Consider the following 27,054-nt stretch of genomic DNA (forward strand, 5'->3'; position numbering starts at 1 on the left):
GCTATATGGACTGTAGTCCACTCTTATGATTCTATATATTAGATTTTTTTAGTTAATATTTGTATTTATAAATAAATAATACATTTTAGAAAATGACAAAAAATTACAAAATTAAACCGGTCCAAGTCTTCGTTGTGTCATGATAGTGTCATCAGGCTACAATGTATTTGGGCTTAACAGCGCCCTCCAATGGACAAACGTAGATTGCCATTAAAGTCGCCCCGCTGGTCTCTTATGTGTACTTTACTCCACTGTCATGATACAGTATTTGTATTTTTTAAGTCGTAATATTTGTATTATAACTGTATACTGTATAATACTTTTATCAAAGGCCTAAAAATATCAAAATGAAACAAACTTGGGTCTGCGTTGTGTCATGATAGTGTAATCAGACAAGAATGTATTTGGAGCTTAACAGCGCCCTCCAATGGACAAATGTAGATTGCCACTAGAATCTCTCAGCTGGTCTGCTATGTGTACAATACTCCACTGTGAGGATACAATATTAGATTTAAAAAATAGTGTTCAATTTTAACTGTATGATACATTTTTAGTTTCTGCCTGTTTTGAGCCTTCAGAATCAGGAGCGCAGGCCCCATGCCACTCCAACTGTATTAGCATAGGGCTTATTCTTTCATCAATCATCATGTTATTAGCTAAATATTGATTTTGAACTGCATACATAAGCCCACCCTCCAATGGAAATAAATACTGAAAGGATATACATAATAACAATAATAGAAATACAAATATTGAAATGATGACGGCAGACATGATGGAAAAACAACACATCTTTAATGATTTAATTGCCAAACTAAAACGGTCGATGCTATTTACAATTTACAGTCTACTGAGAATATGCCTGACAAATATAAAATGTTTACATTTCTATACATCATCAATATAAAGCCACGTCTTATTCACCAAAAAAAAGCCATTGATGAAGTCGGAATATGACATTTCCACAGACGGGGGTGCTTCATGGCACCGCCAGGCGCCATGGACAGCATCAGGTCCAGGAAATGCACGTTTGACAAACTACGCTGTCATTCCTCAAGCTTGCATGTATGGTTTGAGTTGAAAAGGCATTTTTTTTTTAAACCAGTAGGTAGTTTGTTGTCATTTTGGCATGATCCCTTCAAAGAAACACTGAATAACTGCAAATACATTGGAAGGGACGGACAATGATTTCCTTGAGTTCTTCATCATAATTTATCAGTGAAAATATCTCATAAAGCATCAATGCAGCCTGCTAAAAGCCATATACAGTAATAAAGCTGTGCATAAATAAAATGTGACATCTGTTGCTATAATATAAAAGCCTCTGTAGGTCCGAGCAGCAGTGGAAAATATCTCTTTGGAAATATTTTATAAGTATATTGTATACACTTTCAGTTTATGGATTGCATGTTCGTATGTAATGTGTGGGATTAAAAATCAGCATCGTTGTGACAGGATTCAGCAGCCAAGACATGAAAGGGTGCTCATCAAGTCACATGCTGACAATAATAACAGAAAAATACTCATCAGAACACATAACGTCACCAAGGAGACGACATATTTGCCTCAGAAGAGCTCAGTTTTTTTTTGTTTTTTTTTTGCATTCAAAAAACCCACCAGTGGGTTCATCTTCACATCGCATTAGAGAGTTTTTTAAAGTAGTTCCCCATAAGATACATTTTAAAAAATCCACACCAACTACGGTAATCCCTCAGTATAACTTGGTTTTTCAAATAATTAAAAATGATGACTGTTTCATGGTTGACTATGGCCTATCATAGTCCCAAAATATTGACATGTTGACATACATGTTATATGTAGTATTGTGGTTGCCAAGCCTTGGTAATGTTATGAGACATGACATTTTACGCTGCATGAACCAGCAAAGTTACACCCAATGCCATGGCCGAGACGGATATGCCATGGCTGAGACGGACATGCCATGGTTGATACGAACATGCCATGGACACGGAGGACATGTCATGGCTGAGACAGACATGTCATGGCAGAGACGGACATGCCATGGCTGGGACGGACACACCATGGCTGAGACAGACATGCCATGGCTGAGACAGACATGCCTTAGCCGAGGTGGACATGCCATGGCAGAGACGGACATGTCATGGCTGATATGAACATGCCATAGCCGAGATGGACATGCCATGGCTGAGACAGATATGCTATTGCTGAGACGGACATACCTTAGCCGAGGTGGACATGCCATGGCAGAGACGGACATGTCATGGCTGATATGAACATGCCATAGCCGAGACGGACATGTCATGGCTGATACGAACATGCCATAGCCGAGATGGACATGCCATGGCTGAGACATACATGCCATGGACTAGGAGGACATGTCATGGCTGAGACAGACATGTCATGGCTGAGATGGACACGCCATGGCTGAGACAGACATGCCATGGACTAGGAGGGCATGTCATGGCTGAGACAGACATGTCATGGCAGAGACGGACACGCCATGGCTGAGACAGACATGTCATGGCAGAGACGGACACGCCATGGCTGAGACAGACATGCCATGGACTAGGAGGACATGTCATGGCTGAGACAGACATGCCATGGCAGAGACGGACACGCCATGGCTGAGACAGACATGCCATGGACTAGGAGGACATGTCATGGCTGAGACAGACATGCCATGGCAGAGACGGACACGCCATGGCTGAGACAGACATGCCATGGACTAGGAGGACATGTCATGGCAGAGACGGACACGCCATGGCTGAGACAGACATGCCATGGACTAGGAGGACATGTCATGGCTGAGACAGACATGTCATGGCTGAGATGGACACGCCATGGCTGAGACAGACATGCCATGGACTAGGAGGGCATGTCATGGCTGAGACAGACATGTCATGGCAGAGACGGACACGCCATGGCTGAGACAGACATGTCATGGCAGAGACGGACACGCCATGGCTGAGACAGACATGCCATGGACTAGGAGGACATGTCATGGCTGAGACAGACATGCCATGGCAGAGACGGACACGCCATGGCTGAGACAGACATGCCATGGACTAGGAGGACATGTCATGGCTGAGACAGACATGCCATGGCAGAGACGGACACGCCATGGCTGAGACAGACATGCCATGGACTAGGAGGACATGTCATGGCTGAGACAGACATGCCATGGCAGAGACGGACACGCCATGGCTGAGACAGACATGCCATGGACTAGGAGGACATGTCATGGCAGAGACGGACACGCCATGGCTGAGACAGACATGCCTTCAGTCAGACATTAATATTTACTCATATTGCAGGTCTACAACCAATTAATTGCGATGAAGTGTGGGGTTACTGTAAACTGTTTCAAAGGTGCTTTTGGTATTATGTCTTTAAAATGTCTCTTTAAGAATGACTACAAACTCCTTATAAAGCTAAATGACCATTTACTGACAGTTCAACCCAGAATAATGACACTCCCTGGCCTAATTCACATAAAAGTCACTTTCTTGTGTCATTTCTAGAAGAATTAACTCATAAAAATGTTCAAGAAAGTTAAGATTTGAATACATTTGGGCTTAACTCCAAAGAGAGTTATTAATTATTCCAAAATCTCTGATCAATGATTCATCATAAGATGAATAAAAAACAAATCATATTCTCAAAATGTGGGTGCCATCTAGTGGTACAAAGGAGATTTTTAAAAATAAAATAAAATTATATTGGCAATATATACATGAAATAATCATACAAATACAAATTTATTAAAGAAATTAAAGTCATGTTTCATATTATTGTTGACTATTGTTAATTCATCTTTACTGTTATATGCCACAAGCTGATTAGAGCTGAGGTAAGAAAAACGGTGGCAAACAAAAACAAACTGAGATGATTTTTGGTGTGAAACGTTCCAGAACCACTGGTATACACGCCTGATCTAAATCTTAACAGCAGCTGAAGAATGTACATTTGGCACTGTTGGATCTTAAGAAGGTTCCAAGGAGAGCTTCAAAATGCAAAATGAAGAAATGGAAGCAAGACAAAAAAAAAAAAAACGAGTAATCAATTTCTTGCTAGCAGCATTAAAGGCTTCAACTAGCTAAAACGTCTTTCCAGGAGGCCAGTGGGAATGTTGCTTCTGGGGCTGAAGATGGCTTCACTGTCTGGAACTCATGTCCATTTTTGTAAACCCATCCCCAAATGTTCTCCATTGGATGGTCCAAAAGAGCCAGAAGTAATTACCACACAGACCAGGGCCTTCAGTCATGCAACAAAATCTGCCGTTTGACGCCCCTGCACGACTTGAAACTCCATTGAAGGATGATGATGGTGGAAAACCTCTCAGGTGGGATCTCATTGTCATGCAAGTAACGTTGGAAGCCATAACTTTCCTCCACTTTTCAATGTCCCATATTTGGTTATCTAATGCTCGTTCCTGCACGGCGGTCGATTGGTTAGCAGGCCGCACAGCGTGGAGACCCGGGTTCAATTCCACCCTCGGCCATCTTTATGTGGAGTTTGCATGTTCTCCCAGGTTTTCTCCGGGTACTCCGGTTTCCTCCCACATTCCAAAAACATGCTAGGTTAATTAGCGACTCCAAATTGTCCATAGGTATGAATGTGAGTGTGAATGGTTGTTTGTCTATATGTGCCCTGTGATTGGCTGGCGACCAGTCCAGGGTGTACCCCACCTGTGTATCCACATTTTTTCCTAATATTTTACCTTTTAAAGGCTGTCCTCTTCGCCTATTTCACTCCCATTTCTTTTTTTTTGCATCTTCAAGCTCTACTTAGAACCTCCTTAAGATCCACCACTGCCACATGGACGTTCTTCACATTGACCAACCGGTTTTAACATTTGGATCAGGAGTGTATCTAATGAATTTGGACCTGTAGTTAAATATACTGTAGTCCTTTTGAAATGAAAAAAAAACCATAATAGTAGTATAAATACACACTCCTGTACCACGCCTGTCCTCTACTTGTTTGTTTACATCAACTAGCGATGTGATCGAAGTTTTTTTCCTTACAGTACCAGTAAGTAAGAGTGGCCAATGAGTGTCAAATCTTATTTTGTTATCCATACACATGTACTATTTGTTCTCTATATGGAATATATAAAAATATAGATATTTCATAGCAAATGCCAGGCTTCATGTGGTTTCTTTTCAGTGAGTTGACTCTCTTCCACTGCCCGCCTTTTTCCTTCTCTTCCTTCTTTTTCCACACTCACACAGCTTCTAGTGGCCGCCGCCGGCATGGCCGCTCCCCGTCGTCCAGTCCATGATGATGAAGCTCAGGCTCATGATCATGAAGGAGACGCCCAAGGCGGCAAAGCAGGCGGCCTAAGAACAATACGTGCATGGGCGTTAGTGCATGGCAGAGTCATACCTCGCTACGGTTTCAACATTGTATAAGATAGGCTGGGATAGGCTCCAGCACCTCCTGTGACCCTCGTGAGGACAAGCGGTAGAATGAATGAATGTCTGCTCTGTTGACTAATACGAATATGAATCCATTTAAAGCCGCCATTACAATTCACTGATAAGACAATAGCCAGTACAGGAAGTACGCTGTCAACACGGCTCACTTGGGGGGCCTATAGGGGTGTTATTTAATCTCTGGAGGGCTCTAATAATATTAAAGGGCAAATTTAGAAGATTGTAAACAGGTTCTCCAAGCCATAACAATAGTAATATTACATTTATTAATATCGAATCTTACTTATAACAATTTTAATTTTAATTTAATTTTAAACAATTAACAGCAATAAAGGAGGGACGACTGTAATATTTGATTTCCTCAAGGGTTCGCTCTGCGTATTGCGTTTAGCACCCTGACACATTTGTTCCGTAGAATAACCGCATGAACGAAGTGAGCCCTCGACTTATTTATTTTTATTCATTTGTTGTTTCTTTGCTTTTTAAGGACACTTTTCCATGGCGCCATTGTTGGCCCGCTGCATATTGTATTTCTTAAGTATTGTAAAGTAGTAGGAAGTAAACAGGAAGTGGATTAAAAAACAAGTTCTGCTTCTTCCTGCTCCTTTTCAGACTTGTGTAATTGTACAAAGGTAAGCACATAGGAAGCAAATAAAAGCAAGGCAGTATGACAAGGAAGTGGTCTCACCAGGATTTTGGGCCTGGAGTTGATGGGTTCCTTGTCTCTGGGAACAATGCGGATGTAGAAGACAGCCGGGAAGATGAAAATAAGGCATGGCGCAGACGTGGCTCCTGGAACCGTGAAGCACAATCAGTCGTGATTAGAAGGTAAAAAAAGAAACATATTACAAAAATTGCTTATATATGTATACACACACATATACATATATACATATATACATATATTTTGATTTGAGAGCATGATGAGCTGGTATTGTTTCGGTATCGATGTGGCATGCATGTAACATACAAACAGGGCGGCGTTGGTGAAGGCGCTCGATCATCGACAGTTGACGTGAAGGACAAGTAAACGTACAGAGAAAAATGAACCTTGCCGCCAATGTCCAGCATGTTTACGTGCACTCTGTGTTTACGTGCACTCGCCGCTTTGAAGTCGTCCTTGGCAGCACGTCAACGGAAATGCTTTCAACTTTCACTTCTGACCTGCGAAACATGACCTCCCATCCGAGGAATGAGTGGAACAATAATATTGACTCAGGTCATACGCTTTTTCACCCCGCCCCTTCCCCCGTCCCCCTTTTCTATTCTCAGTCAACATGCGGCGGTCACGTTTTGGGACCGCCTCGAACGCTATGAGCTCAGACTGTAAACAGAGACACAATAAGTAAGCCATGATGCTAAAGTTACAGTACGCGACTTTAGCTACAGTCGATCAGAGACTAGATACTGAGACCACAATGCTCAGATGTTCAAAACACGCTAACTTCAGAACATTCAGGAACACAAGATGTCGACTTAACCCGGAAGTGATCACATTTTTTAATCAGCCTAAAATGGAAAGGCTGCAAAAAACGTCATTTTCATCTTATGTGTATTATTCTGAACATGTGAGCATTTCTATTTGGACTACTGATTTTTAGCTTGCAATTTCTGCATTTGCCCACCAGATGGTGCTACTTTTTCCCCATTCAAAGCATGCAGCAAAGTTTCTTTGGCCAGGGTGCCTTCCACCTTATTTGTGTGATTCATTTCAAAAGATATTAGTATTTTAGCTTTTTTTTTTTTACATATGTAAACATACTGTTAAAAGGTTGAAATCCTGCCAAAATAACAACTTTTATGTATTTTTATATATCAAACAGAAGTTTTTTTTTAAGAAGGAGTCATTTCAAGTAGAAAAATTGTTTATTATTTTATATATATTTTATTGTTTTTTAATAGCAGTTAACATTTTTCACAGCCTCAAGTGTGAGTTGTTGGTTGAAATCTGTATAAAAAAAAACCTGCAGGAAAATCCATGTTGGTGCTAATGATTGACCCATTTCAGAAAATAATAATTATACTTTAAAAAGCGATTGTAGGAAAATATTTGGATTTTCAGCTAAAAATAATAGATTTGTGATACATTTTAACATGGATTAAAGATTTTTAAAATATTTTTCAATATACATACGTATATAAAAATTATTTTGAATGGCAATATGTTTACATTCTTTTAATTTAAACCTGACATATAATATATACTAATTATATGTATACATAATAGAATACTTTTTTGAAAAAAAAATATGGAAAATATTTGTATTTTTCAGCAAAAAATACATGTTTTAAAATAAAAAATATATATACACATATAAATATATAATTATTATTTTAATGGGAGTGTATTTACATTTTAAAAACACATAACATAACATCTAATATTTATATAAAAATGTTATTATATATTTAAATATTTTAATATTTAAATTAAATAGTAGCAATTTAATAGTAATATTTTATTTTAATAGTAGGTGTGTATTTACAGCGTGGCACTCACCGATGATCCCAAAGATGCCCAGAATGTTGGGAGCAAAAATGACCAGCATGTTGATGAAAGTGAGCAGCACCAGAGCGATGGCGATGTGACGCAACCAACTGAAAGACTTGGTGGGAAACAACATCTGCTGGATGGCTCGACGCACCTGTGCACAACAACACACAAATACACACAAATCAGCCGTGGAAGGAGGAGTATCCCGAGTAAGAAAGTGCAGACTTACAGGGAAGAGCACGATGGGCACGGTGAGCGTGACGGCGGTGAGGACGGCCACTCGTACGCACAGGATGAGGGTGTCGTAAGGATCGATGCGACTGTAAGTGTGCAGCAACTCGGGCTCAACGTTCCCTGCGTGAAGACAAAAAAAATCCGCAATTTGAACAATTCATGACAAAAGCAAATTAAGTCTTTTATCAGGGGGGAAATAACACACTTGTTACACCTAATATAACCTAATGTAGTAGACACAATCATAAAAAATAAAGCTAATTAAGATGTTGGGAGCTATCGTCTCATTCATGTAACTTTATTGACACCTACAATACTTCATACACTTCATTTATCATTAGCTAGCTATTAACTAGCTCTCTACACTGCTAAACTCCTGCTAGCATTCAGCTGACAGTCAACTCTAGCCGGCTGACATCACACACTAAGGCCCCGCCTCTTAAAGGCACATACCACTACACGTCATAACACTTCCTTGAAATCCTTGAAAATGCTTTATTTAGGCCATGAATATGTACAACGTGCTTAAACGGGACCTGTTATGCTCATTTTGGGCCCTTTGTATTGAGATGGGGCGGCACGGCGGTCGAGTGGTTAGCGCGCTTAAACCTGACAGCTAGGAGACCAGGGTTCAATTCCCACCCTCGGCCATCTCTGTGTGGAGTTTGCATGTTCTCCCCGTGCATGTGTGGGTTTTCTCCGGGTACTCCGGTTTCCTCCCACATTCCAAAAACATGCTAGGTTAACTGGTATGAATGTGAGTGTGAATGGTTGTTTGTCTATATGTGCCCTGTGATTGGCTGGCCACCAGTCCAGGGTGTACCCCGCCTCTCGCCCGAAGACAGCTGGGATAGGCTCCAGCACCCCCCGTGACCCTCGTGAATGTATGAATGAATGAATGAATGTATTGAGTTGTGGACTCCTATGGAGCAGCTACACACAAAGCTTTCTAGATCTTCCACAATCTGCACCTATTCCAGACCGATTTCCTTGGATTTCTTTGTATTTCCAAAACACTATTTTAATTTATTCCACCCACGGCCCACCTCTCGGCACACTAGATCCACTGTGATTGGTCACACTCAGCTTGTACGGCTTATACGCCCATATAAGGGAACTTTATGGGCGTTTAATCGGTTTTAGCGTGTTTACAAAGTGAAGACCTGCAAAAAGGTTTGATTGTTCAGTATGCTAACTGGAAAAAAAACTACTAAGCCTCGAAATGCTCACCATAGAAGGTCAAGTAGCCAAAGAGCGCTGCCAGGAAGTACATGGTGTACATGACGAAGATGGAGATGTTGGACACCTTCTGCATCTTCTTCTTACTCGGGCTGGAGTTCAAGAAAAAGACGATTTGCGTGTGATATTCCAGATCCCGTATTTACGACTAGACAAGCCACTCACTCGCGGAGCTCCGTGTAGATGGGGAGGACCTCCGGGTGGCAAACGAAGGCGAAGGCCAGGATGGGGATGGTGTAGGCCGTCTGTGAGGAATCAAGGGAACCTGTTTAAAACCAATCCTCAAAGATACATCCGTGGTGCGTTTGCTTACCTGTGAGTTGATGGTGAACATGCGCGGGGTGCAATGGTGCTCGTCCTCTTGGTGAGCGAGGCCGTAATCAACACTGTGGCTTGACAGGTTGAGACTCAGCGTTTTGTTGACTGAGAACTCCTCAAACGGGCAAGGAATCTGGAACTTCTTGTAGATGACCTACAGTCACGATGACAGTCATTAGACTTGCAATGTGTTGTAAACAAAGACTGAATGTTAAAACGTTTATTTAGAAGGTTTTAATGTCTAATATGTCAGATTCTCTCTTATTATGTCTACTATATTGGGTAATAGGACTGTAAAGGTGACTATAGGGGTGTTACGTCATGTCTGGAGGGCTCTAATAATGTTAACAAGTGTATTTAGAAGGTGGTAAACAGGTTATAATGTCTAATATGTCAGATTTTCTCTTATTATGTCTACTATATTGGGTAATGGGAGTGTAAAAGTGACTATAGGGGTGTTACTTCATGTCTGGAGGGCTCTAATAATGTTAAAAAGTGTTATTGGAAGGTGGTAAACACATTTTAATGTCTAATATGTCAGATTATCCCTTATTATGTCTACTATATTGGGTAATAGGACTGTAAAGGTGACTATAGGGGTGTTACGTCATGTCTGCAGGGCTCTAATAATGTTAAAAAGTGTTATTGGAAGGTGGTAAACACATTTTAATGTCTAATATGTCAGATTCTCCCTTATTATGTCTACTATATTAGGTAATAGGACTGTAAAGGTGACTATAGGGGTGTTACTTCATGTCTGGAGGGCTCTAATAATGTTAAAAAAGTGTTATTGGAAGGTGGTAAACACATTTTAATGTCTAATATGTCAGATTCTCCCTTATTATGTCGACTATATTGGGTAATAGGACTGTAAAGGTGACTATAGGGGTGTTACGTCATGTCTGGAGGGCTCTAATAATGTTAAAAAGTGTATTTAGAAGGTGGTAAACAGGTTTATAATGTCTAATATGTCAGATTTTCTCTTATTATGTCTACTATATTGGGTAATGGGAGTGTAAAAGTGACTATAGGGGTGTTACTTCATGTCTGGAGGGCTCTAATAATGTTAAAAAGTGTTATTGGAAGGTGGTAAACACATTTTAATGTCTAATATGTCAGATTCTCCCTTATTATGTCTACTATATTTGGTAATAGGACTGTAAAGGTGACTATAGGGGTGTTACGTCATGTCTGGAGGGCTCTAATAATGTTAAAAAGTGTATTTAGAAGGTGGTAAACAGGTTTATAATGTCTAATATGTCAGATTTTCTCTTATTATGTCTACTATATTGGGTAATAGGAGTGTAAAAGCGACTATAGCGGTGTTACTTCATGTCTGGAGGGCTCTAATAATGTTAAAAAGTGTTATTGGAAGGTGGTAAACACATTTTAATGTCTAATATGTCAGATTCTCCCTTATTATGTCGACTATATTGGGTAATAGGACTGTAAAGGTGACTATAGGGGTGTTACTTCATGTCTGGAGGGCTCTAATAATGTTAAAAAAAGTGTTATTGGAAGGTGGTAAACACATTTTAATGTCTAATATGTCAGATTTTCTCTTATTATGTCTACTATATTGGGTAATAGGAGTTAAAAGTGACTATAGGGGTGTTACTTCATGTCTGGAGGGCTCTAATACAGTTAAAAAGTGTATTTAGAAGGTGGTAAATATGTTGCTCTAATAATGTTAAAAAGTGGTTTTCTATGCTCTAACTACAAAAATATTTCATTTATGAAAATTGAATCCTATCCAATTCAATGATCACGGTAGGGTTGCCTATTTTAATCTGTTTGTATATCTCTATAATGCACTAAAAGAGTGTTCATGTCGCACATAAGGAATGTGAATGATTGTCAAACGCTAAAAAAAATGCACTCATGCAGCTTTATCTTGCATATTGGCTCATTTTCAGTGGATACGACACATTTGTACGAGATGCAAACGTACCGCAGTGAGGAAGAACACCATGCAGCTGAGAGAAAACCCACTGGTGTAGCCCAGATAACCTGAAAGAAGACACCACTTAGCAAACATTTAGGAGCAAACGTGGATATATGAAGTGTACTTTTGGGAGCTGTTGTTGGGAGCCAGAACAGACAAATGCCCGGAATTTTACCGTTCCTATTACTCAAACGTCTGAAAGTACTTTGTACCGCCGACCACAACGTCCGTCAAACAATGCATTGGAGGATGATTAACACTGAAAGTGGTTTGCAGATTTCTTAAGATGAAATGTTTGTTATGAAGGCGTGTGTTTGCACCGCATGCTAACATATACGTAGAATATAAATATAAATTATTAAAGCAACACCAACTAGTGTTTCACTCATTCATTCCCAGACAGTTTTCAAAAGAGAACCTCTTCAGTGGCGGACATTGGAGATGATTTTGACTGATCTTTCAAAAGACATGGAATATTGTGTTGTATGGCTATATAAACACGGAACCTACCAAAAGAAAGATCAGATCCCCGTCTTTCATTAGGAAAAAAACTTTTTTTCTACCTGTTTGTGTTCTTTAGTAATCAGCAGTAGAACATAGGAAAGTTTCGGGAAAATATCAGTTTCCGACTAAAAATGAAAAACAGCTTTCCCATGCATAACTTTCACTTTTTGTGACTGTTGAAATATCCTCACTAGGGTGGTGGGTATGCTGGAGCCTATCCCAGCTGTCTTTGGGTGAGAAGCGGGGTACACACTGGATTGGTCGCGGTCGCCAGCCAATCACAGGGCACATATAGACAAACAACCATTCACACGCCAACACAGATTACAACACAGGTCTTCCCCATCTCCTGACTGTGTGGCCTACATGCTAGCCACTCACCCACCGTGCGGCCCATCAAAATAAACATTTATTTACAAATGTAACACTTTTCACATTTGGAACGGAACTATGTGTGTGCACGCGTTAAAATTTCCCAACAACCTTCTGGACAGTCCAGTCCTCCACGCGCTCTCACTTCCTCCTTCCTGTCATGTGTGATTTTCCAATCACATGTCTGCCAAGTTCAATTCCACCCTCGAGTTTGCATGTTCTCCCCGTGCAAGTGTGGGTTTTCTCCGGGTACTCCGGTTTCCTCCCACATTCCAAAAACATGCTAGGTTAATTAGCGACTCCAAATTGTCCATAGGTATGAATGTGAGTGTGAATGGTTGTTTGTCTATATGTGCCCTGTGATTGGCTGGCCACCAGTGCAGGGTGTACCCCGCTTCTGGGATAAATCAATAAATGAATGCCAAGCTCTTATCAAATGTACTTCTGCTACCTTGTGGCTGTTTTTATGCCTTCAAATTGCTCTGCAGTGAAATCCATAAGTAGAGAGTTGCATTACTTCCTGTAAATGTAAACACATTGTTGGGATGGGGTGTTTGGGTTTATAAAAACGTATAAATATGTATTTTGTATTGAATGAGTCAACATAACAAGAAGCTCAGTGACCTCAGACCTGTGTTGAATAATGTGTGCACTCACCCAACTGCTTCATGAGGGCGAGGGGCAGGATGACGCTGGCAGACACCATGATGACCAGATAGTTGCCGTTTAAGTACCACAAGCTGTTAGGGGAAGAAATCATTGTGTACACGGTTAAGAATTATATACTTATATAGCCGTGAGGTTATGGAGAAACAAAAGTTTTTGCTTATGTAGCCATACAGGAATAGAAGCTTACATAACAAATGATTTACCACCGCAAAGAAAGACGCCTGACACTGAATATACCGTAGTACCCGCTTGTCTCACTCACATATATTTCTTTTAAAAGGATGTAATGGTGGGAAAAACACATTCCATATCCAATCCTGGCATAGCTCCTGTGGTGCTGACCCATCATCTGCTAAACGCAGACGCCACATGATCCATTCACTCATAAAAACCTACAGCACATATGCACTGCACATAGTCACATAGTTTATGTATATATATACAATATATATATACTATATCAAGTAAGTCATACACCTTCATTCCGTTTCCAAAGCTAAATAAGCTGTCACCATCATGAAGCTTTAGTAACCGTCTAAGTCATATTTAACTCGGGGTGAATTATGACGACAATCTGGGAACATTAAAAATACCCTCCATAACCGGTTATTAAAAAAAAACACTCCAATGAGGCAAGATAAGTCGTAGAGAGGCGCTCTGTTTGAAAAAGTTCACCAGAGACCACTGTGCCTCACACAGGCTGCTCGGAGCGTGTACCCGAATACAGTGCACCTTGCTGGGCCACACCAGGTGGCTCCCTGCACTCTATATTCTGGTTCTCCTGACCTCCATAGCAGCACATTGGCATTGAAGTGTGTACCCGAATACAGTGCACCTTTCTGGGCCACGCCAGGCGGCTCCCTGCACTCTTTACTCTGGTTCTCCTGACCTCCATAGCAGCACATCAGCATTGGAGTGTGTACCCGAATACAGTGCACCTTGCTGGGACACGGCAAGTGGCTCCGTCCACTCTACTGTGGTTCTCCTGATATTAGGGATGTGGTGATATCACAAGAAAAAAAAAAAAAAACAAAGTTGTAATTTATGGAAAATTAGGTTGGGGAACAAGTTCTGATATTAGGAGGCAGGTTTTTGCCAGATGTAACCCTTTTGATGGTTTTACTGTGCTAGAAACAAGTTTGTAGTCATGACCGACTTCATTCTTTGATGGAACAATGAAGCTGTGGTTGATTTGAATTGTTTACAGTCAACATGAAATGTGTGCAAGAACAGTAGAAGGACGTCATCAGTCCTTGAGGCAGGCGGCCATTGTGATGCTTGAAGGAGCAGGGAAATAAATAAAGATTCCTTACATGGCGCGCTGAGCAGAACAAATATCTCCAGGAGACAATGGTGGTAAGGTGAAGCAAAACAGAACGCCCGTCCACGAAGGGCACACCCCCCCAGCGGCATTTTACTAACTGACATTTGTAGCGCCCTCTACTGGTTGTGGTCAAATTGCTATGGAAGACATGAAATATCCCAACAGAAAGTCACAATTATGAGATAAAAAGCCAAAATTATGCAATTAAAAGCAATAATTATCAAAACTCTGAGATAAAAAGTCATAATTATGAGATTAAAGGTACAAATACAAATTTCTATCCGATAATTTCAACTTTTTATTGCATCATTTTGACTATATATCTCATAATCATGGCTTTTTATCATATAATTTCAACTTTTTTATCTCATAATTATAACTTTTCATTTTTTTAATTTCAACTTTTTAATTTCATTATTTAAACTTTCTTCTTGGAAAGTTTCTTTTGATAATTATGACTTTATGCCTCATTCTATTTTTAGTTTATTCTCCTAACACTGACTTTTTCCTGCAACATAATTCTTTACAAATTACAATCTTATTTGTTGTTTTGTTTGTCTCTCATTATTAAAAAATAAAAACATAATATATAAATATTTAGATTAAAAATTTGAATACATTTTTTAAAAAAATTTAAACGTCAACTTTATATTACTAATATGACATTACTTGTCCCTCATAATATTGTGATATTTTTCTCATTAGATGAATATTTTGGCTTTATTCTTGTCAAATTGACGGTTTGTCTTCGGGTTGATGTTCCACTCGCAATGTTTATGTAACACTGCAAGCCGACACTTCACAGCGGTCAAGTGCAGGTTTCAAGTTCATGTTCACGACTTCAGGTCGGCCTTGTTTGGCCACCCACACGCACCCACACACACACACACACACACACACACACACACCTCATTTGTGATTACCTGCCAGTGTGTTCACATCCACACTAAATATATATTTTATATCTAGAAGCATTTCTTAAAAGTGGAAGGGGGGTGGCATTTTGGCCGTCAGCAGCACGTCATTGCTCCTCTATTTTAAGAGGCGGGGGCGTAAATTCAAGTGTTCCTCCCCCCACCCCCCCACCCCACCATTCCAGGCATGGACATGAACCTTCTATGAGGGGGTGGCGCCGAAGGCGACCTGTCAGCACGCTTGGCATTAAGCCCTCGTGTTGCAACACCTGCTGCTGCCGCTTACTGTGTACTTGTGTGTGTGTGTGTGTGTGTGTGTGTGTGTGTGTGTGTGTGTGTGTGTGAGTGTGTGTGTGTTCACACTGGAGGACAAGCTGGTGTGTTTCAAGTATGCCACCAATGATAACATTCACCAAATGACTGATAAAGCCAAACTTACATTCAGGTTTTTTTTTGTCGCTAGCATGATGGCCAACACGTCCTTCATATTTTGCAGACCTGACGTCTCGAACAATTGCACAATTCAACATGTCGGAAAAGGAAAAGGCTTGAAAGATGGATGGGCGGGAGCGCCATTTTTAGACTACTCTAGCGGGGAGGCGGTGGGGGGCGTTGGGCATCCACACCAATCCAAGGAAGGGTTGATGTTGTGTGTACATCAGCTGACTGACAAGCCTCCTCTGGCTCGGTCAATTATAAGCTTCCATTCTCGACCCCCCCCACCCACCCCCCCACCACCCCAACCAAACACCACTTCCACCCTCCACTTCAGCGACTTGTGCAATATCGTAGCCCTTGAACCCCCCCCCCCCCCCCCAGCATGCCGTAGCTATTATTGCTTGTACTCACTCTGCGTTGGGGTCGGCCTTCAAGAAGGCCTGGATGACCAGCGGTAACTCGGACTTCACGATGTACAGGTAGCTGGACATGGCTGCCATGATAAAAAAAATAAAAAACATAAATATGAGGCGTCATCGTCTTCATTCATAACTTCAAGGTCATCTAGCTTCCTCTTTGTGGAGCATCAAGCATCAAGGGAGATGGAAAAAAAGAAATTTATTGCAAAGAATCATCCATCCATTTTCTATACCGCTTATCCTCACTAGGGTCACGGGAATGCTGGAGCCTATCCCAGCTGTCTTTGGGCGAGAGGCGCCAGCCAATCACAGGGCAGATATAGAGAAACAACAATTCCCAACCAATCACTCCTCTACATTTCTTTTTTTTTCGAAATGCATCCGTAGTAAGCAATCCTGTTCCGTAGACAATCTTTGACCGGCTGAGATGTTAATCAGATCATCTCCTGTACGTCTGTGTTTTCTTCCTCACCTCCGATATTCTGCAGAGTGATGGCAATGCCGGCCGCCATTTTTCCAGGAATACCAAAAGCTCGGAAGCCCAGCTGTTCGTATGCTCGAATTCCTGCAAGCAGAGCACGATGCGTCACGTCTGCACGGTGGACCCCAGATGCTTTATCGCCACCCAGAAGGTGTCATGAAAGCGGCCTGGGGACCGTCTTCTCCCAGTACCAAACCGCAGTCATTTCACTTTTGCGAGATGGTGTAAACCCGCCGAGACAAAGACTGACTTACCCACAATGCCAGAGGACTTGAGCAGCAGATGAATGGAATAAGACGACAAGGCCGCCACTGCAGTCAGAAGAAACCTGCAACGGCATTGAATAAAGTCTCAATAAAAGCCTAAAAAGTCGCCACATTGAAAAGCCGTCTCCCAGGACATGACAGTCAGGCATCTTTCCAAAGGATCAAGTACCCACGGACTGTAAATGTACACAGTCCAGAAAGGCCACGGCCCGGAATAGTCCAACTTCATGCGGAATTTGCTTATTGGTGTCTTCTTATTGCAAGCAGGCTGCAGGCTCCCATGTATGGTGGCCTTGGGACCACCTGGCCATTTAGTCTACATCTTGTTTGGGTGCCAACGTAGCAGCGTTGGCACAGATAAAAGCTGGCCCGGGTCCGTGTGAGACTACAGAGCGCAACATTCCTCTGCTTTGGAAGTATAATCATCAACCTGGAAGGAATCTGCACGTTTGGCTGACACAAACTAACTAGATCACGCTGCAGAAAAGTCACTACAGTACGGCCCTGCATCCATCTATTTACCCCTCTAAGCCATGCAATTCTCCACCAAAACACCAGGGGCAGCGTTCTCCTGAAAGTGGGCAATCACTATCTAGCTTGTGTTGTGGTATAAACATTGGCCTGTTGGTGCTCTAAAATGGACCTGAATGCAACACCATTCTTCTTCATTAGTTCCTCAGGAACTACTCTAAATTTAAATGCCTTATTTCCACAATAACTACTCATTACTTCATTAGTTCCCCAGTAACTACTCTAAATATATGTACGTATGTGCCTTAGTTCCACAATAACTACTCATTACTTCTTCATTAGTTCCCCAGTAACTACTCTAAATATATGTGACTTAGTTCCACAATAACTACTCATGACTTCTGTATTAGTTACCCAGTAACTACTCTAAATGTATGTGTCTTAGTTCCTCAATAACTACACATTACTTTATTAGTTCCCCTGTAACTACTCTAAATGTATGTGCCTGAGTTCCTCAATAACTACTCATTACTTATTCATTAGTTGGTCAAGAACTACTCTAAATGTATATGCCTTAGTTCCACAATAACTACTCATTACTTCTACATTAGTTTCCCAGTAACTACTCTAAAGGTAAATGCATTAGTTCCACAATAACTACTCATTACTTATTCATTAGTTCCCCAGTAACTACTCTAAATGTAAATGTCTTAGTTCCACAATAACTACTCTAAATGTAAATGCCTTAGTTCCACAATAACTACTCATTACTTCTGTATTAGTTACCCAGTAACTACTCTAAATGTATGTGTCTTAGTTCCTCAATAACTACACATTATTTTATTAGTTCCCCTGTAACTACTCTAAATGTATGTGCCTGAATTCCTCAATAACTACTCATTACTTATTCATTAGTACCCCAGTAACTACTCTAAATGTATGTGCCTTTGTTCCACAATAACTACTCATTACTTCTACATTAGTTTACCAGTAACTACTCTAAATGTAAATGTCTTAGTTCCACAATAACTACTCATTACTTCTTCATTAGTTCCCCAGTAACTACTCTAAATGTAAATGTCTTAGTTCCACAATAACTACTCTAAATGTAAATGCCTTAGTTCCACAATAACTACTCATTACTTATTCATTAGTTCCCCAGTAACTACTCTAAATGTAAATGCATTAGTTCCACAACAACTACTCTAAATGTAAATGCCTTAGTTCCACAATAACTACTCATTACTTATTCATTAGTTCCCCAGTAACTACTCTAAATGTAAATGCATTAGTTCCACAACAACTACTCTAAATGTAAATGCCTTAGTTCCACAATAACTACTCATTACTTCTTCATTAGTTCCTCAGGAACTACTCTAAATGTATGTGCGTTAGTCATGAGTTTTTCATTGGTTCCTCAGTAACCACTGTGATACCACCTGATAGACATGATAGGTCCTACTCACAGGAAGAAGAGTATGCCGGTGTTGGCCATGGCGTAGGCCAGTCCCAGGATTCCACTCCCCATGATGGCATTCCCCAAGTTGAAGACGGACATGCCAAAGGAGGTTTTCCCTTCAAACTAATCCGGAAAAAAGGTGGCTGTTAAAAAAAAAGAAGCAACAGACGAGGAGTTTTGTGCTTTGTCACTCACGTCAGTGAATCGCACGGGTTTCTTTCCATCAGCATTTGGCAAAAACTCCTCATTCTCCAGAGCTCCATCGGGGTCATCAAACCTAGCAGATGGTCATGATTTCAATACAAAGCCTTAAAGGAAAAGTGCACTTTTTGGGGGGAATGAAACTCCATTGGTAATAATGAATAAATGGTGTCTTGGGTTGTGTGTGCAGTTTGACGCCTGTCATACCTGATAGTCTGAGTGCCATTTCTGAGCAAGGATCCACCCATTCAGGCAAAAATGCAAGCATGCATTAAAAAGAAACAAAGCAAACAAGAATATGAGTCGAGCAGGCTGTTGCTAAGCTAAACGTTGACATGCCAGCACGAGCGGCGGGGGGGTCGAGCGTAGCAAACACTCACTGATCTTCCTCCAGCGACGTCTTCACGGGCACGCCCACATCGTCTCCGTGGTCGTGTCTTTTCCCGTTGGATAAGATGTTCATCTCCGACTGAGACGGCTCCATCCCGCCAGGTGCAGCAGATGTTCTTCCACAAAAATGGACGGCGTCTTTAGTACTGAATTGAAGAAACATCTCATGTCAAAACATTAAGGTGGTGAGTGGTAAGTAGCCCTAACAATGCTAATTAGTAGGAAACGACCTTTCTACCAGATCTGTGGTGACGACCTATGACCTGATGTGTTATTAATATGGAAGCACATGATGTGGTGGACGTTCAGTCAACAGATGAGAATGACAGTAGGAATCTGCTTGATTGCCGAGTGTCACGATGTACGTGTGCAGTGAACCCACCAGGACCGTGTCAAACATCAACTACTGAAGTTCCCTCTCATGCAACATCAACTGTGCCTCTGATAGCATAGCAGCCTTGGATAAGGGGCATTCATTGGCAGCGGATGCTAACTGGAAAGAGGCTGCTATTTAGCATAAATAAACACCAGCCGTGTAACCAGGCACTCCATTCACCAGATGATCACATTACTTTTAAGAAAAGTACAATGAAAAAAAATATCACAACTATGCCAATGTACTCATTTCTACTAGGCTACATTCTGTGTGTATGCTAGCGGCCCCGCCTCCACCCATGGAGACAAAGAGACTGACCAAAGGGCTCAGTCAGTTCATGCCATTGATCTCTTATTATGTCTACCATATTGGTAATAGGGGTGTAAAGGTGACTATAGGGGTGTTAGGTCACGTCTAGAGGGCTCTGATAATGTTAAAAAGTTTATTTAGAAGGTTTTAATGTCTAATATGTCAGATTCTCTCCTATTATGTCTACTACATTTGGTAATAGGAGTGTAAAAGTGACTATAGGGGTGTTACTTCATGTCTCGAGGGCTCTAATAATGTTAAAAAGTGTATTTAAAAGGTGGTAATCAGGTTAATAATGCCTAATATGTCAGATTCTCTGTTAATATGTGTACTATGTTGGGAAATAGGAGTGTAAATGTGACTATAGGGGTGTTACTTCATGTCTGGAGGGCTCTAATAATGTTAAAAAGTGTATTCAGAAGGTGGTAAACACATTTTAATGTCTAATATGTCGGATTCTCCCTTATTATGTCTACTACATTTGGTAATAGGAGTGTAAAGATGACTATAGGGGTGTTACTTCATGTCTGGGGGGCTCTAATAATGTTAAAAGGTGTATTTAGAATGTGGTAAACACATTTTTTGCATCTAATATGTCAGATTTTCTCTTATTATGTCTACTATATTGGGTAATAGGAGTGTAAAGGTGACTATAGGGGTGTTACTTCATGTCTGGAGTGCTCTAGTAATGTTAAAAAGTGTATTTAGAAGGTGGTAAACACATTTTAATGTTTAATATGTCAGATTCTCCCTTATTATGTCGACTACATTTGCTAATAGGAGTGTAAAGATGACTATAGGGGTGTTACTTCATGTCTGGAGGGCTCTAATAATGTTAAAAAGTGTATTTAGAAGGCGGTAAACAGGTTTTAATGTCTAATATGTCAGATTTTCTCTTATTATGTCTACTAAATTGGGTAATAGGAGTGTAAAGGTGACTATAGGGGTGTTACTTCATGTCTGGAGGGCTCTAATAATGTTGAAAAGTGTATTTAGAAGGTGGTAAACACATTTTAATGTCTAATATGTCAGATTCTCTCTTATTATGTCTACTACATTTGCTAATAGGAGTGTAAAGATGACTATAGGGGTGTTACTTCATGTCTGGAGGGCTCTAATAATGTTAAAAAGTGTATTTAGAATGTGGTAAACACATTTTTTGCGCCTAATATGTCCGATTTTTTCTTATTATGTCTACTATATTGGGTAATAGGAGTGTGAAGGTGACTATAGGGGTGTTACTTCATGTCTGGAGGCCTCTAATAATGTTAAAAAGTGTATTTAGGAGGTGGTAAACAGGTTTATAATGTCTAATATGTCAGATTTTCTCTTATTATGTCTACTATATTGGGAAATAGGAGTGTAAAGGTGACTATAGGGGTGTTACTTCATGACTAGAGGGCTCTAATAATGTTAAAAAGTGTTTTTAGAAGGTGGTAAGTAGGTTTTTTTATGTCTAATTTTCTGTTATTATGTCTACTATATTGGATGATAGGAGTGTAAAGGTGACTATAGGGGTGTTAGTTCATGTATGGAGGGGTCTAATCATGTTAAAAACTGTATTTAGTAGGAGTGTCACTCATCTCAATATGTCAACTCAAGATTAAAACGTGACTGACTTCTGGTTGAGGAAAAAGGCCACCCACTTGCGTTACGTAAGCGATGGTCATGACGGGGTGAGCGTTGTGAATGTTTGATGTTTGAACAGGCGCTGCCGTCTTTTTTTCTAGACTCCACTGAAAGGAGTGATTATTAGGAAGTTATTTCCCCCCCCCCCCCCCCCCCCGTTGTGTCAGTTAGACAAGGGGCGGGGCTTGCAAGCGGTATCAGGAACAGGCACGAGGTTCAGCCCAGAGCGCCTGGCAGCACCAGCTCATCCTCGGCCACGTGCCTGCTGAGGACACATGAACACACGCGCTGCCGTCATGGCGGCCCGCCACTCCATGCACCACGCTCAGGCACCCAGCAGGTCACTTTGGGACAGCACCTGTCTCTCCCGACAGTCATTACAATAGGTACACCTATGTACCCACACACACTCTGCTGCCTTCTCATTGGACGATGTCTGCATTGCATCACACTGACTCCTTCTATCTAATTATATTATTATTACATTAATTCTATATATATTATGGAATTTTAAACATTGAAAATATATTTAATTAGTAATTTTTATTTATTTGTATTAATTAATATATTTTATTGTAATTAATTGTAATTAATATAATTATTAATATATTTAATTAGTAATTTGTATTTATTTTAATTTTATTTCATTTAAAAATGTCAAATGGGATGGCTAATGTGTGCCTAAAACTACAGACAAAAGACAAATAAAAAAAAAACAATAATCAACATTTATGGTATCAATAACAAAATGGAAAGAGGAGATCAGAACATTCAGGAAGAACATTTTTTTAAAACGTTATTTAAAAAATAATGTAAAGTCAATAATAACATCATTGGTTATTTCACTGATGAATACTTCTCATGCTGATTTTACCAAAGCCAAAACGAGACAAACGGCCATGTTAAAATTCCGTGTTTGAAGCCAAACAGACAAAAAAACAACCAAACTAAACTAAAAAAGACCCGATTACTGACATTCCGTCCTCATGGAATCCACCTGAATGAGCAAATAGTTTGTTGGTTTTTATCATGTCGGAGTTAAAGTCCACGTTCATGTGTTGCCTCTTCCCATCAGGGTTTGGCTAACCTTGCAATGGCAGCCGGTCCAGCATCCAACCATCACGCTTGTTTGCCCGCTTGCTCGTCGTGTGCAGCCTGCACGAGTATCACGTATCCTCCGCTTAGTATTTCTATCCCGTATCCTCCGCCTAGTATTTCTATCCCGTATCCACTGTTACCTTGTAGCACACCTGCCCGGTTATTTCCTTCTGTCTTAAAGCCAAAAGTGAAAAATGCTGAGTTCAGCTAATACTGCACACAAATACTAAAAAAAACAAAAGCATACAAGCGGCACCAAGTACTCGAATCCAAACCATGATTGATTAAATCATTCATTAAGACGTACAAAAATGCCAAATAATGGATTGACAATGCTTAGAGTAGTCAGTGTACAGCAAGGCAGGATATAATGGCTGAGTATTCATTCATTTTTAGTGGATAGCAAATACTTATACTGCTACACAAGCTGGACACTGACTACTCTAAAGGACAGTGAGCATGTATACACAATACATACTTCTCAACAAAATGTTAAGAACAGTTGAGAAATATCTCAAATGTACATTTTGAAATGTTGGGAGGAGGTTCTAAGGAGGTTCTAAGGAGGTTCTAAGGAGAGCTTCATTCATTCATTCATTGTAGCGCTTATCCTCACAAGGGTCCTGGTGGGGTGCTGGAGCCTATCCCAGCCAATCACAGGGCACATATAGACAAACAACCATTCACACTCACATTCATAGCTATGGACAATTTGGAGTCGCTAATTAACCTAGCATGTTTTTGGAATGTGGGAGGAAACCGGAGTACCCGGAGAAAACCCACGCATGCACGGGGAGAACATGCAAACTCCACACAGAGATGGCCGAGGGTGGGATTGAACCCTGGTCTCCTAGCTGTGAGGTCTGCGCGCTAACCACTTGACCGCCGTGCAGCCCCGACCTTGTTGTTCTTTGCAATAAATTGCTTTTTTTTCATCTGACTCCCAATTCTTATTTTTGCATTTTCAAGCTCTCATTGGGGCGGCACGGCGGCCTAGTGGTTAGCGCACAGACCTCACAGCTAGGAGACCAGGGTTTAATTCCACCCTCGGCCATCTCTGTGTGGAGTTTGCATGTTCTCCCCGTGCATGCGTGGGTTTTCTCCGGGTACTCCGGTTTCCTCCCACATTCCAAAAACATGCTAGGTTAATTAGCGACTTCAAATTGTCCATAGGTATGAATGTGAGTGTGAATGGTTGTTTGTCTATATGTGCCCTGTGATTGGCTGGCCACCAGTCCAGGGTGTACCCCGCCTCTCGCCCGAAGACAGCTGGGATAGGCTCCAGCACCCCCCCGCGACCCTCGTGAGGAAAAGCGTTAGAAAATGAATGAATGAAGCTCTCATTGGCGCCTCCTTAGAACCTCCTTAGAACCTCCTTAGAACCTCCTCCCAACATTTCAAAATGCACACAAATAAATTACCTGCAAAAAATGCGACTTATACTCCAGTGCGACTTACGTATGTTTTTTTCTACCTAATTATGCATTTTTGTCCTTGTGCGACTTATACTCCGGAGCGACTTATATTCCAGAAAATACAGTATTTATTATTTCACAAATTCTCACTCAAATGATCTCAAAGTTGACTTCTTTCGGAATGAAGAATGACATTCCAAACAAGGAACAGTCCAACAACAATGCAGTACATGGGAAGCATGACACAGCATATTACTGCATTCCTACAGTATAACCAGTGTGTACTGTGTTTTTTTTATGAGATAGCGTATACATACACCACAGCTGTGGAATAAAAACACCTGCAACGCCTGCCGCTTAAAGCAATGACATGGGACACACGCCGGGGTTCGCTGACCGACCGCGGCTCGGCCTTATCTGTCCGCTCGCCCACTGGGATGAACCCAGCAGGAAAAATCCATACAGCGGGTTAGTGTTTGGATTGGGGTGGGGGGGCCAAGGCCCCTATTTACTTGTAACAACACAGGAGTTTTTTTTTTCTTCTGCTTTGATGACATTGCCTCCATTAGGTACACCTGCACCATGTAAGGAACTTTTTTTTTTACTTGAAGTAATAAAACTCAATTTTGATTGACACTGTCATAGTAATATTCAAATAATTGTTCCAAAATAGTAGTACACATTTCTTTGCTCAGCAACCTGGAAAATTATAATAGACTGATACATTATTCAAATAGGACGTCATAGACAGCAAGCTTATTGACTCCGAATCGACCCAATAGCGCCTCAGCTGGTGGCAGTAAGTACTGCACCCGGTTGGTTCCAACAACCACTCATTTCTAGCGAAATGCATTCTTAATCCGGGAATGAATAATAATCATAATTACATTTATGAATATATTTTAAAAGCCTCTTTTAGTTTAAAACCGACATTTTAGTATCAATTTGACATGAATATCATAAAGTTATGCCTTATTTTAATCAATGTCAGCATTATATTTTTTAAATACATACATATTTAATCTAGTATCTGGAATGCTTAATCTACCGAATTAATTGTAATTAATTTGTAATATCAGACCTTACAGGTATGTGTTGTAGCGTGTGTTGCATTAGAAAATATACAATATGTGTGTATTTCTCAGTGAATTTATGGATTGTGTTGTAGTACTGCAGTAGTACTAGCAGTATTCATACATTAATACTTAACTATGAATGAAATATAGCAGCTTCAAGTTTATTCCGGTACTTTTAAGACCATAAGATACAGACCACGATCTGTCAAGAGTCCCCCTGAGCCACATGGTGGTCCTGACGTCCGGACTTGTGTAGTTTGTTTGTTTGCTGGTTTAAAACCAGTAAGACCCCCCCTCCCTTCCCTTTGCGGAAGAGACATAAATCATAGAATTGATTTATTAGTTTAAAATCACCATTATTCTTATTTGTCACATCTTATGAGATATTCTATGGTATGTAGTTATATTATATTATTTTATATTATCTGCTGAAACCGGATCGATCCAGTGAGGAACACGCGTGGTGAAAGCAAACACAATGAAAGACATATTTATATATTTGAGATAGAAGATAGGACTTACCAAAAAAAAAGGGGTTTTGTTGAGGAGATTGTCAGATTAATTCCTCAGACGTGGAAGGAAGGGAGGTTCTTCCTGGTGATTTATTTGGACTTGTTTTTAGGCGCAATGGGAGCGCCAGCAGCGAGGGAAGCTTGTGGAGGAGAAATGGTCGGCATTGTGAAGCACATTGGAGCACAAAACTGTGGGGGTTGGAGAAGGTCCGCCTCCTCTGGACGATCCAACCCCCCCACACACATACACACACCTCCCACGCTGCCGCCTCCTCCAGGGTGAGGTACGTATGGGTAGTTGACAAGCCAGGTCAGTGTATTATATTAAATCATGTAAATAATGTAAATGATCTATTATCGTCAAACCGATACCTCAGACTTCGTGCTTCTCAGGACTGATAACTTTTTATACCTTTATATATATATATTTTTTATTTTTATATATATATTATATATATTATATATATAATTATATTATATATATTATATTATATATATATTTATTTTTTTTAAATTTTATTTTATTTTATATTTTAATTTTTTTTTTTTTACACGAACCTGTAGTTTTTGCACACCTGGAGGAAAGGAGGCCTGGTATTACAATAATTTGATTTGTTTAATATATATTTTTATATACAATATAATTTGATAATTTTGATTTTTATATATAATTTGTATATGTAATATATTTGATATTTATTACTTATTTTTACAGAAAAAAATCTGACAAATGTCATATAAGGCAAAAGTATGCTAATATTAGCCACCAACTACTACTACTATTACTTAGTAGTACTAGTAATAATCAGAAGAATAATGATTGCAATAATAATAGGCTAATTATTTTAGGGGGCTTCAGCCCTCTTAAAATAAATTGATATTTTTTATATTTAATATTATTTTTATATATATTATCATTTCATATTTTTAGATATATTATTTCATGTATATTAATTTATAATTTTTACAAAAAAATCTGACAAATTTCATATAAGGCAAAAGTATGCTAATATTAGCCACCTACTACTACTACTACTTAGTAGTACTAGTAATAATCAGAAGAATAATGATTGCAATAATA

At 40.2% G+C, this 27,054-nt stretch overlaps 1 protein-coding gene across 2 annotated transcripts; it reads right to left on the minus strand.

Annotated features, from left to right (window-relative positions):
* Positions 1-776: 776 nt before the first annotated feature.
* slc38a3b (solute carrier family 38 member 3b) lies at positions 777-26,172 on the minus strand. 2 transcript variants are annotated; one of them, XM_058083670.1, is made up of 17 exons: positions 25,984-26,168; positions 19,549-19,704; positions 19,376-19,396; positions 19,163-19,244; positions 18,975-19,090; positions 17,026-17,099; positions 16,763-16,855; positions 16,283-16,364; positions 13,184-13,266; positions 11,657-11,715; positions 9,701-9,859; positions 9,553-9,632; positions 9,379-9,479; positions 8,144-8,268; positions 7,921-8,065; positions 6,109-6,212; positions 777-5,324 (listed from the first exon to the last, which is right to left on the minus strand). In XM_058083670.1, the coding sequence occupies exons 2-17, from the start codon at positions 19,650-19,652 to the stop codon at positions 5,220-5,222; spliced, it is 1,533 nt and encodes a 510-aa protein (XP_057939653.1). In that variant the 5' UTR covers positions 19,653-19,704; positions 25,984-26,168; the 3' UTR covers positions 777-5,219. The 2 variants fall into 2 exon arrangements, with proteins under 2 accessions (XP_057939653.1, XP_057939657.1); XM_058083674.1 differs by lacking the exon at positions 19,376-19,396 and having other exon boundaries at positions 25,984-26,172.
* Positions 26,173-27,054: the final 882 nt, after the last annotated feature.

The sequence above is a fragment of the Doryrhamphus excisus genome, chromosome 1 (assembly GCF_030265055.1).
Source record: "Doryrhamphus excisus isolate RoL2022-K1 chromosome 1, RoL_Dexc_1.0, whole genome shotgun sequence".
Taxonomy (NCBI): domain Eukaryota; kingdom Metazoa; phylum Chordata; class Actinopteri; order Syngnathiformes; family Syngnathidae; genus Doryrhamphus; species Doryrhamphus excisus.

What these genes read in the sequence shown, in the direction of transcription:
- slc38a3b (XM_058083670.1), bottom strand. Translation starts at nt 19,652, where the DNA reads ATGGAGCCGTCTCAGTCGGAGATGAACATCTTATCCAACGGGAAAAGA. An exon ending in CACTCTGCAGAATATCGGAG is followed by an intron (nt 16,365 to 16,762) that starts GTGAGGAAGAAA and finishes TTATCATGGCAG; the next exon opens with CCATGTCCAGCTACCTGTAC. An exon ending in GGGCATCTTTGGGATCATCG is followed by an intron (nt 6,213 to 7,920) that starts GTGAGTGCCACG and finishes TCACGGTTCCAG; the next exon opens with GAGCCACGTCTGCGCCATGC.